Source organism: Schistocerca americana, chromosome 3 (genome assembly GCF_021461395.2).
Source record: "Schistocerca americana isolate TAMUIC-IGC-003095 chromosome 3, iqSchAmer2.1, whole genome shotgun sequence".
In the NCBI taxonomy this organism is placed as follows: Eukaryota; Metazoa; Arthropoda; class Insecta; order Orthoptera; family Acrididae; genus Schistocerca; species Schistocerca americana.
The window spans coordinates 433,021,028-433,039,201 of NC_060121.1; the positions used below are offsets into that span (position 1 = coordinate 433,021,028).

At 39.0% G+C, this 18,174-nt stretch overlaps 1 protein-coding gene across 1 annotated transcript in view; it reads right to left on the reverse strand.

Annotated features, from left to right (window-relative positions):
* The window catches only part of LOC124607296 (enolase-like), a 127,777-nt gene extending 110,399 nt beyond the window's left edge, over positions 1–17,378 (reverse strand). Inside the window, exons 1-2 of the mRNA XM_047139588.1 lie at positions 17,316–17,378; positions 16,995–17,171 (exon numbers count right to left, since the gene is read on the reverse strand). Coding sequence (XP_046995544.1) covers positions 16,995–17,171; positions 17,316–17,378 — 240 coding nt within the window. The remainder of the gene's footprint in view (positions 1–16,994; positions 17,172–17,315) is intronic.
* Positions 17,379–18,174: the final 796 nt, after the last annotated feature.

The window sequence follows — 18,174 nt, forward strand, 5'->3', positions numbered from 1 at the left end:
ATTTCAGAAATGCTAGAATTGTCGGCCTGGCCGTCCCGATCACCTGATCCTAATCCGTGTGACTTCTGGCTGTGGGACTATCTGAAAGATGTTGCATTCAGTGTTCCAAATGCAAACTTAGGTGCATTGAAGGCATGCATTGTGCAACACATTCTGAATGTGATCCTGGAAACACTTCTATCAATTGTGGAACATGCTGTTTGTTGATTTCAACTTGCTGCAGAAAACGATGGACAACATACTGAACATGTTTTGCGCCAGTCACACATAAATAAATATCTGAGTTGATTTTGATTCACACTTTTTATGCGGTTTTTGGCATCAGGATAATTAAAAACTGACTTTTCCCATGCGATGTCATATGACCTTGCCGTGGTGGATGGGATTACGTAACTAACAGTATCACACCTATACACTCATGCACACTGAGTAGTGCAGTTTGTTTAACGTCAAATGTACACCTTAGGCATTGCTGTGTGACTCATTTGTCATTTGTAGTTGACCACTGTTAAATTATAAAGCTTACAGTGCCATCTATTGCTGTATTTTGTAACTATTTTTATTTATTTATTTATTTATTTATTTAAATGTCAAGTTCCGTAGGACCAAACTGAGGAGCAAATCTCCAAGGTCATGGAACGTGTCAGTACATGAACTTACAACATAAAAAGTAATAAGAGATAAAAATAAATGTTCATGAACCTGAAAGAAAATCAGTCCATAAGTTTAAGCAAACGCTATCAGCAGTACAATGAGAATCATCTTAATTTTTCAAGGAACTCCTTGACAGAATAGAAGGAGTGACCCATGAGGAAACTCTTCAGTTTCAATTTGAAAGCGCATGGATTACTGCTAAGATTTTTGAATTCAAGTGGCAGCTTATTGAAAATGGATGCAGCAGTATACTGCACACCTTTTTGCACAAGAGTTAAGGAAGTCCGATCCAAATGGAGGTTTGATTTCTGCCGAGTATTAACCAAGTGAAAGCTGCTTATTCTTGGAAATAAACTAATATTGGTAACAAGAAATGACAATAAGGAATATACATATTGAGAGGCCAATGTCAAAATACCCAGACTCATGAAAAGAGGTCGACAAGAGGTTCGTGAACTCACACCACTTATTGCCTGAACCGCCCGTTTCTGAGCCAAAAATATCCTTCTAGAATGGGAAGAGTTACCCAAAAACATAATACCATATGACATAAGTGAATGAAAATAAGCAAAGTAGACTAATTTACATGTCGAAATATCACTCACTTAAGTCTTTGAACAAGAACCTGAACGTGGGCTTTCCACGACAGCTTACTATCTATCTGAACACCTAGGAATTTGAACTGTTCAGTTTCACTAATCATATGCCCGTTCTGTGAGATTAAAACGTCAGGTTTTGCTGAATTGTGTGTTAGGAACTGTAAAAACTGAGTCTTACTGTGATTTAACGTTAGTTTATTTTCTACAAGCCATGAACTGAGGTCATGTACTGCTCTACTTGAAACCGAGTCAATGTTGCACACAACATCCTTTACTACCAAGCTAGTGTCATCAGCAAACAGAAATATTTTAGAGTTACCCATAATACTAGAGGGCATATCATTTATATAAATAAGGAACAGGAGCGGCCCCAACACTGATCCCTGGGGCACCCCCCAATTGACAGTACCCCACTCAGATCCCACATCACAGCCGTTATCAACATTGTGAATAATGACCTTTTGCTGCCTGTTGCTAAAGTAAGAGGTGATCCAATTGTGAGCTACTCCCCTTATTCCGCAATGGTCCAACTTCTGGAGCAATATTGTGTGATCAACACAGTCAAATGCCTTTGTTAAATCAAAAAATACGCCAAGCCCATCCAGTACCTCACAGAGAAAAGAGAATATAGCATTTTCAGTTGTCAAACGACTTCTAAAGCCGAACTGTACATTTGATAGCAAATCGTGTGATATAAAATGATCAATTAACCTTACATATACAGCCTTTTCAATAACTTTTGCAAACACTGATGGCATATAAATAGGTCTAAAATTATCTACATTATCCCTTTCTCCCTTTTTATAAAGCGGCTTTACTACTGAGTACTTAAATCGTTCAGGAAACTGACTATTCCTAAAGGAAAAATTATAAATATGGCTAAATACAGGGCTAACATGTGCCGCACAGTACTTTAATATTCTACTAGACACTCCATCATAACCATGAGAGTCCTTAGTCTTCAGTGATTTGATTATTGTCTCAATCTCCTTCTTGTCTGTATCACAGAGCAGTATTTCAGACGTCAATCTCGGAAAGGCATTTGCTAAGAAATTTATATGATTTCCTGTAGATACTAAATTTTTATTTAATTCACCAGCAATGCTCAGAAAATGGTTGTTAAATACTGTAGATATATCTGATTTATCAGTAACAGAAATATTATTACTGCAAACTGACTTTATATCGTCAACCTTGTGCTGCTGACCAGACACTTCCTTCACAACTGACCATATGGCTTTAATTTTATCCTGTAAATTAGCTATTCTATTTGCATACCACATACTTTTTGCCTTGCTAATGACATTTTAAGCACCTTACAATACTGTTTGTAATGGGCTACCGTAGCTTGAATGTGACTACTTCTAACATTTTGATATAATTCCCGCTTTGTTCTACATGATATCCTTATCCCACTAGTCAGCCAACCGGGCTGTCCATTACTGCTAGTACTCCGTTTAGAATATTCTAATGGAAAGCAACTCTCAAAGAGCATGAGAAATGTGTTATGGAAAGCATTGTATTTATCATCTATATTATCGGCACTATAAACATCTTGCCACTCTTGTTCCTTGACAAGTTTTGAAAAACTCTCTATTGCTGTTGGATTAACTTTCCTACATAGTTTGTAATTAAATACGACATTGGTTAGAGTACAAAAACCTTTTAGTGTTAAAATTTGTGCATCATGGTCTGAAAGACCACTCACCCTTTTACTAACAGAATGCCCATCTAGTAATGAAGAATGAATAAAAATATTGTCTATGACTGTGCTACTGTTCCCCTGCACCCTAGTTGGGAAAAACACAGTTTGCATCAGATCATATGAATTTAGGAGATCTACCAACATTCTTTTTCTTGCACAATCATGTACAAATTTAATATTGAAGTCACCACATAGAACTACTTTCTGGTACTTCCTACAAAGTGAATCAAGAACCTTCTCTAGCTTAAGCAAAAATGCTCTGAAGTCGGAGTTAGGGGACCTATAAACAACAGCAATTAGAAGTTTAGTTTTACTAAATTCAACTAATGCTGCACAACTTTCAAATATCTGTTCAGTGCAGTGTCGTGATATGTCTATGGTCTCCAATGAAACACTGTTTTTTACGTACAGAGCCACTCCCCCACCCCGCAAGGAACTCCTTGAGAAACAGCGAGCTAATCTGTAGGCTGGTAAAGGAAGCCTCTGAATTATCAAATTATTTAAGTGGTGCTCAGATATACCAATAATTTCAGAGTTAGCATCTATTAGCAGTTCACTAACTTTATCTCTAATACCTCTTATATTTTGATGAAATATGCTAATTCCTTCTCTACTTGGAAACATTACATCCTCTGGAGGTGAGCCCTTAGTTAGAGGCACTTCCTTTAAGCAGGTATACCTATCAGCTGACTTCAGTCTAAAAAAGGTGCAGCTCTAACACCAACTACTACAGGAATTTTTCCATGAGTGATGCCACTACCACCACCACCCACTACACTGTCACCTATAAGCGTAGCCAGCCTCCCCTTCCCATACCTATTGAGGTGCAGGCCATGCCTAGTGAAACCCCATCTACTGATAGACCCAACTGGCACCACTGAGATGTGATCCATGCCCTCCGCCATCAGTGCCCTCCCCAGCCCCACATTGACGCGCCTAACAGCCGCATTAAGGTGAGGCCGATCATGACGCTGAAACAGTTGCACAAAATGCACATTAGTACCACCAGTTTGAGTAGCTATCTTAACCAAGTCACCACTGACATCATATTCCCCGTCCCTATCGAGACTGTTCCCTGCTCCACCCACTATCACTACCTGATCCTCTTTCGTAAAATTCTTACATAACTCCCCTATGCTTTCAGTCACCTGAGCCAACCCTGCACTAGGCTTCACAATGCTGATGACCTGGTACTCCCTCCCCAACACTTCCTGCAACTGCTGGCCCACACCTCTACCGTGGGAACTACCTAGCAGCACAACCTTCTTTCTGCTAGACTTTGCAACTAACCTAGGCCTCCTAATTGCTGAGGACTGCTGCAAGTTACCTACATCTACGGCTTTCTTCTGCCATACGTTTTCCCCCTTCTCCGATAGTATTCCGTTGCAGTTTGACGTCATTCTGAAAAGTGGTATTATTTCTACAGCAGTTTGAAAGTTTAACTTTAATTATAATCACCCTGTATACGCTACAAAGATATACATCCTATGTTAATTCAAATGTTCATTAGAGTATCATGTAAAAATCTGAAGTAAACTGGTCAAGAACTTTTCAAGATTTTTGGTAACAATGTTCCACTTTACATACTACACATACAACTACATTTTATATGTATTAAGACAAAATAAGCCTCTATCTATCCAAATGTTAATTGTAGTATTGTGTAAAATTTTTAAGTAAATTAGTAAAGAACTTTTCCAGATTTCTGGTAATGTTTCCCCATTACATATTACACATATGTTTATACATTACATATATTAGAAAACCATAGCGTATGTCCGTCTGTATATTCATTAGAAAACTGTGTAAAAATCTGAAGTAAGCTGGTCAAGATTTTTTCGAGATTTTTGGTAACAATGTTCCACGTGAGTCAAAAAGCACTTTACAACTTCGGAATGATATAGAAATTTACTGAGATTACTAACAGAACTGGCAGGTGTGTCATTTTGTACCAAACAATCTCAAGTTTCACATAAAAGTTTCAAGTGTCATTTTGCTTTGATGTAACTACCATTTGTGATGCAGCAAACATCCCACTGGTAATCAATTTCTTACCACATAGATTGCAGAAAATCAGGTGTAACTTGTGCGACAGCAACGTAGATTCGATTTTTTAGGTCCGCTAAATTGGTTTGGTAGGGGAGAAACATACACATGGTCTTTAATGAAATCCCAGAGAAAGAAATCCAGTGGTGACAAGTCTGGGGAGCAAGGTGGCCATGTAATTGGCCCTTGATGGCCAGTCCACTGAGCTGGGAACCAACTACCAAGGAAACGTCAAACTTCCATGAGAAAACGTGGTGGTGCACCATCTTGCTGGTAATAAGCTATCCCATCTCAGTCATCTTCATTTGTCTGCAGAATTAAAAAAAAATTCAAACATACCCAAATACACACTACCAGTGACAGTTTTCTCCAAGAAGAAGAAAGGGCCATACACTTTCAGTATGCTAATGGCACAAAACACATTAACTTTGGGGTGTGCTTTCACCATGCCACTTATATGAAATGTTGACTCATCACTGAAGAGTTCTGCATCCAGGAATGTCTATCCAATGCAACATTTTGGCATGGAATTTCCCACAAGTAACCTTACCTGCATTACTAATGTGCTGTGCCTTTGTGAATCTGTATGGTTTCAAGTCTAAACAACTACATAGTACGCACCGAACACTCTTCTGTGGAATGCTAGCCTCGCGAGACAAATGTCATGTTGATTGTTGAGGAATGCAGGCAATGCTCTCCCTAACCTGTTCAATATAATCAACATGCGGGTGACCTGTTGATTTATCATATCGTAGTGAACAACCCACCTCAACAAATTTCTTGTGCAACAGTACATTGTAGGCCCACTTGGAGGTTCTTTAACATATCTGGTGCAAAATTATGCTGAACAGTTATTGCAGAGTTCACTTCATGAAAACTAAAACGCATGGCAAGCATGCTCCACAGCAGTGAAAGTAGCCATTTTAATTGTGCACTACAATGGCACTTCTGGTGGCTGAATGTCATACTGATGCACTTCGTGAAACAAACTTGTTGTTTGCTACATAATGACACATCTACCCATTCTGTAATTTATCTCAATAAATTTCTATATCATTCCAAAGCTGTAAAGCACTTTTTGACTCACCCTGTATATGAAGAACATATATAGCTTACATATGTCTGACTGTTTATTAGAGTATTGTGTAAGAATTGGAAGTAAAAAGTATTTTTCAACATTATTAGTTATAGTGACTTGTCTTTATGTAGAAGTAATAGATATACTTATGGAGAACACACAAATCTGTATGTACCAGCAATAAATAAAACATTTTCTTACAGGAAATGTTGAGAATATCCTCTTGGTTATGTCTTGTTAGAATGTACAGTGAATTGTTATTCTTAGATTCACCACCATTGTTTGTTGTTCCTATGCAAGAAAGGTAATGTTCACACATTACTCACTTCTCTGCTTCTGTTTATATGTGACTAACCTCACTGATCTACTTGCATCAGCTGTTTAGTGTCCATCATTGACTTAGTTTCCTGTACACTTCAATGGAAGTATACTCAACCGTGGAGTTGGCAGATGCTCATTTGCTGTTTGAGTTAGCAGATGGCAGTGGCTGTGGTGCTCAATGTTTGTATTGGGAGTGATTTCCAGAACAATGGTACCCTAAGAGCAGGACATTTGAAGCAATCTTAAGGAGAATGACAAGTTTAAGCCTACAGCTCACATCTGCGAGAGGCCTAAATGGATGAGTATACCTAACTGGAGAAAGAACTTCTTCATGCAGTTGATAATAGCCCTAGTGTCAGTGTAAGATAATTAACTGAAAATAATGCTGACCACATGACAGTCTGGAGAGTGCTATAGGAGAACCTGCTGTATCCCTACCATTTACAGCACATGCAGGCACTATGTGTAATTACTAGTTTATTTTTGTAAATTCTTGCATGTTTGACTGCTTCCTAGGCACAACATCTTATTTTAATAACATTGTAACATAGAGCACTGCTGTTGTCATCGACTCTTGTATTGAACCTCGTATTGTACAGGCTTTTGTTTTGTTTGGTTAGAATACTTCACTGTTGGTTAGACCATCAGTGAGAGAGCACCATGAGTTTCTACTGGTGATAATTCGAGTACACCATTCATTTATTACATATTTTTATGAGCTTCGAACAGGAACAGCTTCAGTAATGGATAGGAACTGTGATTGCTGTGTACAGATGTGACCTGAGTTGTTGATCCTTTGCTCAAAGATCCAGGCTGTGTTGGCTTCTGTCACACACCTTGAGGCTACTGCCAAGGGGCATCGCTGTGGGGGGTCGGAGGCAGGTATGCAAGGAACATCAAGCACATCCCACATGTCCCCCGATCAGTACACTGCTGTGGCCACTCAGGGTATTGCATGCACTGAGGTTGATCCCTCAACTGTGGTCGACTGGGAGATCATTCCAAAGTCTGGCAGGCAATGAAAGACTTTCTGAGGGGCCGATTGTAGGGCCTCCCCGAATTGTTTGACGAAGAGGTTTCGGGCATTATATGTGGCTGATGAAGTCTCTGAGCCGGATGCAGTCATCCTCCCTGTTCCAGAGGAAGCTTCTCAGCCTACAAGATCTGGGCATTCACAGAAGGTGTGTTTGCTGGTAGTTGGGAGCTCCAATGTTACACACGTGATGGGGCCCCTTAGAAACATGGCTGCCAAGTAGGGGAAGGAAGCCAATGTGTACTCCATGTGCATACTGAGGGGAGTCATTCCAAATGTGGAAAGGGTGCTTCCGGATGCCATGAAGAGTACAGGGTGCAGCCAACTGTTGGTGGTGGCCCATCTTGGTACCAATGACATGTGTCACTTTGGATCGGAGGAGATTCTCTCTGGTTTTGGGCAGTTAGCAGAAATGGTAAAGACTGCCAGTCTTGCTTGCAAGATTAAGGCAGAGCTCACCATCTGCAGCATCATTGACAGTACTTACAGTGGTCCTTTGGTGCAGAGCCAAGTGGAGGGTCTGACTCAGAGGCTCAGGCAGTCCTGTGACCATGTAGGTTGCAGATTCCTTTACTTGCACCACCGGATAGTGGGTTTCCTGGTTCCACTTAATAGGTCAGGAGTTCGTTACACACAGGAAGCTGCTACATGGGTAGAGGGGGCTGTGTGGAAGGGACTGAGTGGTTTTTTAGGTTAGAGGGTCCCGGGAAACCACAGAAAGGGCGTACTTCTAAAAGGGGACAAGTAAAGCACAGTAAGGTAGTTGTAGAAACAATCGGTATTGTAGTTGTAAATTGTCATGGCTGTGTTGGAAAAGAACCAGAGCTCCAAGCTCTGATAGAAAGCACTGAAGCTCAAATAGTTATAGGTACAGAAAGCTGGCTAAAGCCAGAAATAAGTTCGGCCAAAATTTTTTAAAATAACTTAACAGTCGGTGACGACATCAATCTACGCTCAATATGCTGGAAAAACTATACATTTAAAGGCGGTGACAGGCATAAAATGTCATCCGAAATTGTACTGAATTCTTTCTAAGAAAATTATTTTGAACAATTAGTTCATGAGCCCACTCGAAGTGTAATTTGTTCTGAAAGCATACTTGACCTCTTAGCAACAAATGATCCTGGACGAATAGGGAGTATCATGACGAACACAGGGATTAGCAACCACAAGGCAGTTGCTGCTAGGCTGAATACTGTAACACCTACAACCATCAAAAAGAAACGGAAAGTACATCTATTTAAAAAAGCTGATATAAATGCTCTTAAGGCCTTTTTAAGAGACAGTCTCCTCTCCTTCTGATGTGATCACATAAGCATAGAAAAGATGTGGAATGATTTCAGAGATAGTATCAACAATAATTGAGAGATATATACCACATAGATTAATAAGTGGTGGTACTGATCCCCCACGGTACACAAAACGTGTCAGAATGCTGTTGCAGAAGCCATGAAAAAAGCATGCCAAATTTAAAAGAATGCGAAATCCCTAAAACTGGCAAAGTTTTGCAGAAGTTTGGAATATAGCGCATGATTCAATGCAAGATGCTTTTAATAATTTCCACAATGAAACTCTGTCTCAGAATCTGGCAGAAAACCCAAAGATAATCTGGTCATATATAAAGCACATCAGTGCTAAGACGCAATCAATACCTTCACTGCACAATAACAACGGTGAATTCACTGATGACAGTGCCACCAAAGCAGAGTTATTAAACACAGTTTTCCAAAACTCCGTCACCAAAGAAGATGAAGTAAATATTGCCGAATTCCAATCAAGAACAACTGTGAAGATGAGAAACACAGAAGTAGATATCCTTGATGTAGCAAAGCAGCTTAAATCACTTAATAAAGGCAAGGCCTCTGGTCCAGATTGCATACCAGTCAGACTCCTTTGAGAGTATGCTGCTACAATAGCTCCATATTTAGCAATTATATACAACTGCTAGCACACAGAAAGTTTTGTACCTAAAGACTGGAAAATCGCTCAAGCCACACCAATAGCCAACAAGGGAAATGGGAGTAATCCGCTGAATAACAGGCCCATATCACTAATGTCAATTTGCAGTAGGGTTTTGGAACACGTACTGTGTTCAAACATTATGAATTACCTTGAAGAAAATTATTTATTGACACATAGTCAGCACAGATTCAGAAAACATCGTTCTTGTGAAACACAACTAGCTCTTTATACCCATAAAGTAATGAGTGCTATCGACAGGGGATATCAAGTTGTTTCCATTTTTTTAGTTTTCAAGTAGCTTTTGACACTGTTCCTCACAAGCACTTTCTGATCAAACTGCCTGCCTATTGAATATCGTCTCAGTTGTGCGACTGGATTCATGATTTCCTGCCAGAAAGATGACAGTTCATAGTAATAGATCGAAAGTCATCGAATAAAACAGAAGTAATATCTGGCGTTCCCCAAGGAAGTGTTAAAGGCCCTCTACTGTTCCTGATCTATATTAATGACATAGGAGACAATCTGAGTAGCCTATTAGATTGTTTGCAGATGATGCAGTCATTTACCGTCTTGTAAAGTCATCAGACGACCAAAACGAATTGCAAAATGATGTAGATAAGATATCAGTATGATGTGAAAAGTGGCAATAAAGATGAGTGTGAAGTTAATCACATGAGTACTAAAAGAAATCCACTAAATTTCGATTATGCGATAAGTCACACAAATCTTAAGGCTGTAAATTCAACTAAATACTTAGGGATTACAATTACAAATAACCTAAATTGGAATGATCACATAGATATTGTTGTGGGTAGGGCAAACTAAAGACTACGATTCATTGGCAGAACACTTATAAGGTGCAACAGGTCTACTAAAAAGACTGCTTACACCACACTTGTCCACCCTATTCTGGAGTATTGCTGTGCGGTGTGGGATCCGCATCAGATGGGACTGATGGATGACATCAAAAAAATTCAAAGAAGGACAGCTCGTTTTGTATTATCACGAAGTAGGGGAGATTGTGCCACAGACATGATACGTGAATTGGAGTGGCAATCATTAAAACAAAGGCATTTTTCATTGCAATGGGATCTTCTCATGAAATTTCAATCACCAGTCGTCTCCTCCAATTGCGAAAACATTCTGTTGGCACCCACCTACATAGGGAGAAATGATCAACACGATAAAATAAGAGGAATCAGGTCTTGTATGGAAAAATTTGAGAACTCGTTTTCCCACATGCCGTTCGAGAGTGGAATGGTAGAAAGACAACTTGAAGGTGGTTCATTGAATCCTCTGCCAGGCACTTTATTGTGAATAGCAGAGTAATCACGTAGACGTAGGTGTAGATGTAGATCAGCAGCTGATAGTCCCGTGTGGGTACACTTCTGTGAATGGTTCATTCCACAATGTGTTAACCCTCACTTTAGTGCAAATGTGATGTTCATGGATGAGGTTTCATTTCAATGTGATAAGACTATGAAATTTCACAATCACCATGGATGGGCTGTGGAAAATTCTCATGAAATTGTGCAACTGCATCATCAACAAAGAATTCCTGTCAACAATTGGGCAAGCATTGTTGGAGACTTTTTGTTAGGACCTTGTGCTCTTCCACGCATGCTCAGCAGAGAAAGGTACCCTGCTTTCTTAGAGAATACTCTTATCTTTTCTGTTAGGGCACGTGGCTTCATGAGTGATGTACTTCATACACAATGGAGCTGCTCCTCATTTCAGTATTAATTTTCGTAGGCTTCTAGATAACAGATTCCATGACAGAGGGATAGGAAGAGGCAGACCAATTCAGTGGCGTATATGCTCACTGGATCATAACTCACTAGGCTGTTAGTTGTGGGGGCATTTGAAAGCTGTTATATACAGAAACCCAGTATAAGACATACAAAGTCTTCATGTCATACTGTGGAAGATTGTGAAGCAATATGCAGTTCTTTAGGGATATACCATCACATCAGGGATCAATGATGAAGAGGCAGATGTAGATCAGCAGCTGATTGCTACAGGAATCCTTAAAAATAGAGGACATTCTGAACATTTCATTTAGGAAAGGGTTACATAATGTGCTGAAATGTTCTTTTCCTCTGTGTCAAAATGTGGAAACTGAGCTATAACATGGAAATAAAGCATTTCTTGACTCATCTCCATGCAACATTTTCTTCCTTTACACATCAAGAATGATTCCTGAAAGTTTGGCCACACACTTTTGTCGCGCCATTTAGGTAATCATGGTTTGCTTATTTTTGTGTCAAGTGCTTCTGAAAGAGGGAAATATTGTAACATCTAATATAAATTTACATGCTAGCTAATCTTTTCAGAAATTATGTCTGGAATGTAGTCTCATATAGAAGTGAAATGTGGATGGTATGCAGTATAGAAATGTGGGGCTACAGAAAAATGCTGAAGATTAGATGGATAGATCAGAGAACCAATGAGAATATACTGGACTGAACTGACATTGTCTGAAAAGGAGAACTCCCAGATTTTAGTTTATAGATTTTATGAACAACATATGTGCTTTAATTTTCATGTCTCATTTCTTCATTACATTTGTTTTACAATTTAATTATACATATCAGTTGTGAGTTAAACAAAATCATCATCAACTTCATACTACCGCATGGATCATTTGCTGGATATAGATCTCCAGTGGCAAGAAAGCAACACCACCATCAGCAGTCAGTCACAACTCACAATATTTTGAAGGAGTAGGCCCATTTCCTGTTGCTTCAACTGGAAGGCATCACTCAATATCATTGAAAGATACTGACCCATTTGTACTTATATTTGGTTAACTTAGTTAACAATTTCAGTTCTGAGTAGAGTACACAAAATTGCTATTGTTTGGAACTTATTTATTTTGAAATTTACACACATGTTTTGGTAGCTTTTGGTATTTTTGAAAACTGTGTCTATTACAAATCCTTAAGAAGAATTTGAATATTATGTCAAATAATACAAGATTTTTCTTGTCATGAGACTAATATCTAAAAATATAATCAAAACTACTTCAATTTATAGAAAAATTTTCGAGTTTTTATAAAACCTGTTAAATTCAAAAGTAGAAGTTCTCATTTTCAAGCAATCTAGGGATGTATGGTATTGAACAACAGGAAAGAGAAAAAAATATCTTTTAGGATTAGCATTTCTGAAAATAAAATAATATTTTTCATTCAAAATTATGGAGAGCAGCAATTGGTTGTTTCCTTTCTGGCTTTATTAAAGCAAATCCAGATTTCAGTTAGTAACTCATCATTATCAGTGCAGTAATTCAGGTTTTGAACACACTATGGCATGTATCGAAAATCTGAAATACTGCATTGATAATGGCTAGTTACTAGCCCAAAAATCTCGATCTGCTTTAATAAAGCCAGAAACGAAACAACTGATCAGTGCATTAATTCGGATTTTGAATACACCATGGCATATACCAAAAATCTGAAATACACACTGATAATGGATAGTTACTAGCCAAAATCTTTATCTGCTTTAACAAAGCCAGAAAGGAAACAACTGATTGCTGCTCTCCATCATTATGAATGTCATCTCACAGTTGTTGAGTGCATTCCACATTCTCAAAGGAAGGTAATTTGATAGTTTTCAATTCTCACTGAGGTTATCATTTTAATCAGAAAATTAAATCAAGCAATGGAAAATCCAGGATGGAATGTAACAGTATTATGAGAAGGGTGATGATGATGAGGTTTGGTCTGGGGGGCACTCAACTGCATGGTCATCAGCACCCGTATAAAGTCCCAATTTTTACACAGTTCAATTTTTTTACACAGTCCAATCTAGCAACTGTCACAAATAATGATGATGATGAAATGATGAGGACAACACAAACACGCAATCCCCAGGCAGATAAAAATCCCCAACCCGGCCAGAGACAGCAATGCTAGCCGCTAGACCACATGTTATGAGCAGGAAAGTTGCTACTAACCATACAGTGGAGAAGCTGAGTCACAGACAGGCACAACAAAAAGACTCTCACAATTAAATCTTTCTTATAATCAGATAATTATTATCTTTAAAATAAAAGAGCAACGAAATATCTAATATTTTACGTATGTAACGAATGTTGCCCAAGGCACCCCCTTAGTGGCCTGCACCTTAGGCCAGGAATTTTATGATGCAGAACAAAAAAATAAGGATCTATTGCTTTGTCCTGAATGTTAACACATTTTTAGTTCAGTAACATCTGAGACTATGTCTTGGCCTGCCTAAACCGAAATGGGCAATGACAAAGACACACCGAACAATCTAACAAGGTATTCCACAATGTGTAAATTGCCTAGATAATATTATCATCACATGTAAAACAAACATTGAACATCTGTGAAATTTGCAACTTCTGTTTCACAGACTTTCACAGTGTGACCTTAAATATAGTCTTTCCAAATGTTCATTATTTACTTCCAACTGACAGTCACTCACACAGAAAGCAAGAAAAGTCTCCAACTAAACAAAGACTTGTGAGTGTCTGTGGGTAAAATCAGTTATTATCCTTGAGTAATCCTTTTGAGCACCAAGATCTCACGTCCTTTAATTTATTAGAGAAAAGGCACCAAATCCGATTGATCCCAGGCCTGTCAACTGGCATTTAAGCAACTAAAAACCTTAGATAAGCACCATGTCTAGCAACATATCAACAAGGTGTGATCTCAGTTATAGCAACTGACACCTCTGCATGTGGAATCAGCCCAGCTATGCATACTATCATGAGATCCAACACTTTACTGAAGATGATATCCACTGTACTCTTATTACTGATAGTGGGTCACAGTTCATGGTAAATATCTTTAAGCACATCAGTATCCACAGTGGCATCAATCATGTAAAAAAGCCTATATTTTAGTTTGCATTCAATGGCACTATGGAAAGATGTCTGCATATTTTTAAAACTCAAAAGCTTAAACAATTATGTGTGGCTACTTCTGAAGGGTATTTCAATTGTTTTCTAGCAACAAAAATAGCAACACTCATCAACAGCTGCAATCCAGCCAAGCTGCTTCATGGCCCCTCCCAGCTCTCAATGGATGCACCTCACTCTGCTGTTCCTCCACTGGAGCTAGGTGAGGACAAAGTTAGCACTCCAATTAGGGCAGCATGTTTGGTGGCACAACAGGCTGGATCTGAAAACCCATAATGTTTCATCAGTCCATCAAATGGTGATGGTTACAACAACTGGTGTCAACTACAAAAACAGTGGAATCAGCTATATTGGAACTGTCTGCACCAGATGCCACCAGCTCTTGCCACCACATTCCAAGAACAACCATGGTCAGCACCATGCCCTTCCGAGGGTTTCTGACCAGCTGTCCAAACATCCCACTCTGAGACAATGCCCACACCAACGGAAATGCCCTACTTTGCCAGCGTCTCCACTGCCTTCTCCCTTCAAGGGATGACATGGAGCAGAAGATGGTCAACCACTCACTATCAGCAGCCTACCTGTGCCGTACAGTGGCAAAAGCACTTTGACCTCTCACACCAAGCATCCTTCCCCGTATTGGCCAGGAGAGGGGGAAATATATCATCAATCTGGGCAATTGGTGTGATGCCTGGCAGGGAAGCTGCAAGCTACTGGCAGGGATGCTTTGCTACTGGCAGCAAAGTTTGGAGCAGCATATCATATCCACCGATAAAACGCTGGCTACGGTGGCCAGAGATAGTGGTCATATGTGCATGAAGTGTGTCTGCTTGTGTGAATGTGTGTGTTTTTCTTTCTTTTCTGAAGAAGGATTTGGCCTAAAGCTCAGTGTGCAACAGTCTTTTCATTGTACTTGTCTGTGACTTGATGTGTCATCTTTAAAGTGTGTAGAAATCCATTCTTTTCATAATTGTTAATATTCCAACCTGTCCTTTCCATTGGTTATGTCAAATTAAGTGTTGAAATAAATGTTCAGTGGGGTTTACAACATCTCTATCTATTAACTGCATAGCACACCTTCACCTAACACATCAGAGAAGAACATATTAACCATTTATTTGGTTAATTCAAATCATATACATGTGGCGACATGCTGCAGTGCATGCATGCTCGCCACCTTTTAACTTCAGCAGATAACAACAGCAGGTGACTTGGATCGGCTTTGAGCAAAGCGGACCGACATAGTGAAATCTCTCTCCACCATGCACTGCCTTGTGGCAGCTCTGGGGTTTTTCCTGGAGAGAAGCATGCAATGGAAACAACTCCCTGACTAGCACTTTCCATGCCAATGCTGAATGATTGACGTGCTCATTTAAGTGAGATAGTGTTTTACAGTGAGTGTCCTTTATGCTGTTTGAACTTGAAGATTTGACTTGCCACAAGGCACAGTGACTGCATTCTGGACATGTACGGCTACAGAGAAGACGACACTGCTGAGTCTGAATAACAAGCTTCACCTGAACAATGATTGCAGGCACCTGCAAAAGCCTTGCTGAGCACTAGTGGTAGAGCATTAGAAATTTGTTCATATGGACCAATTTTAGATTGATGTTTTTCATGCCACCCCCAACAGTTTCACAGGATCAGTAGGCTACTTTTGTATCACAGAATTCTCAGGAATGAGTGCATCACAGTGGATAGTGTGCCGTATGTCACCTGATTGCCAGTCCACCATTCCCATGCCCGTAAGTTTTCCTTCCTTGTATTTGCAAGTTAGGGAATAGTCGTGCATAACTGTTGACACTTTTACTTGTCACTTGCTGAAACTTCAATTCTGTGAGGTTACTGTGTGCTACTGGAATCATATCAACTGGGTCCATTTTTATTGCTTTGTGATTTTGCTTTGGTAATGTCCCATGTTAATTTTTATGTAATTGTGTCCTGTTCCAATAAAGGAACTGAAAAATCAGAAGTACTTTCCATGTCATATTTGCCTTTTTTTCCCGCTAATGCCCACACATACTAATGTACCACTGGGCTACGTGTGCAAGGTTTGTGAGGAAAGTATTTCCCACACTCAAAACATTTGTAGAGAAAATGAGGAGGGTCTGTTGACAGTTCCTCAGTATTATGGGCAACCTTGATGAGTTGATCTTTTAATTTCAAGAGTCAGACTAACACTTCTTAACAGTTGTGTTTGTGTTCAAATATTAAATTTTTCTGCTTTGTGGATATTTATTGACTGATGACACTTTGAAAAATTAAACATAACACAATGGGGAAGGTCTATGGTTCAATCCTCAATTAGTCCTAGGATTTTTCTGTAATTTTTTGCTTCCTTCACCTCTGACAATGATCTATTAATATGAAAAATACCAAGTTGTAATGTGATTTGTAGCTCACATCAAACTGTAGGTTCTCCCCTAAATATCCTGACAGATCAGTTCAAAGGTGATAGGAGGCAACAGAACATACAATTTCCAATAAGATCATACCTGTGGTGTCCATGACAACCTTCAGATTGTTTATACCTCCTTTTTCACCCCTATGTTTGGAATACAAGTCCTCATTTCTAGTGATACTAAACAGCAATTAGAAACACCTTCCACAACTTGTCTGGCCAAGGTTTTTTCTTTCTCAGAAAACCATGAATTGACTGAAAGCTGGTAATATGTCACATTGTATTAGAATAAGGGCTACAACAGTACCGATTTAGAAAGTGCAGGCCAAATGATTTTGTTGATGTTGTCAACAGCAGTCCTAACTCCTTTGCCCATGTAATTGTTTTTCTCCTCATCTCTAAGTTCCAAGGCTTCATGAACACCTGTACTTGCCCCTGATGGAACAGCGGCACGGAACAGGCCTTGATCTGTCAACAAGTCCACCTATTAAAAAATAAATTGAAAAGAAAAATGTATTCAGTAATACAAAAATGCATAATTTCTTCACATTCAACATAAAGGCAATAACTAGCCTACAAGATTAATCCACAAACAGAAATTATTGCAAAACTACCTCATTTCATGTACCTCAACTGTAGGATTTCCTCTTGAGTCAAAAATCTGTCTTGCATAGCAATTCTGAAGAGGCATACTGATGAAAAATTTATTTGCTTATGTCAGTAAACAGCTGAAACAACATCATTCTGCAATCAGATCACACAAATAATATTCAAAAATGTACAGACAGCTGCTGTAATGTCAAATGAAATATTCACAAATGTGTAGGCTCCTTGTGTAAAGACAGGTGCAATTCAAAACTCTAGCTTCTTACACTTTACCATTCGTGTCATTTGTCCTTCACATTTCACTGAATATGTTAAGATATTTGTCTACTGCCATATATAAGGGAATCTGGGACATTTTTGAGTGACATGCAAAACTGCTACTGTATTGTCAGTCGTAAAATACATCTGTGTTTCCTAGAAATTTCGGCAACAGCATCCTTGTTTAGATAACCATTTCCTCTAATTTCAGTGTATATCTTTGTGAGTAAAGGTTCATTTCTGAGAGTTACTGGAAGCTTACAAGGATTATGCATAAGGTATTTCATAGTAAATCAACAGTTGTGTGCTGCAGTTGTGTATTCTGCAAACTTTGACTTTTTGGAAAATCATTTCCCTTATTGGAGTGTAGCTACTCATGCAATAGTGCAATAGTTTCACCTTTTCTGGCTGTCAGCCTTTCAGCACTGTTACATAAGCCTGCTAACAAACACAACCTCCTAAAAGTCAAGACAAAAAGTAAGCTTTGAAGAATCAGTTATCCCATGTTTTTCTCTCATTATAACATTCACCACTTTCTTGAGCACTGCTGCTTCAGCTATTGAAAGGGAATTTGCAATCCTCATTAATGTAATGTGTCATGAAATTAAAAGGGAATAAGCAAA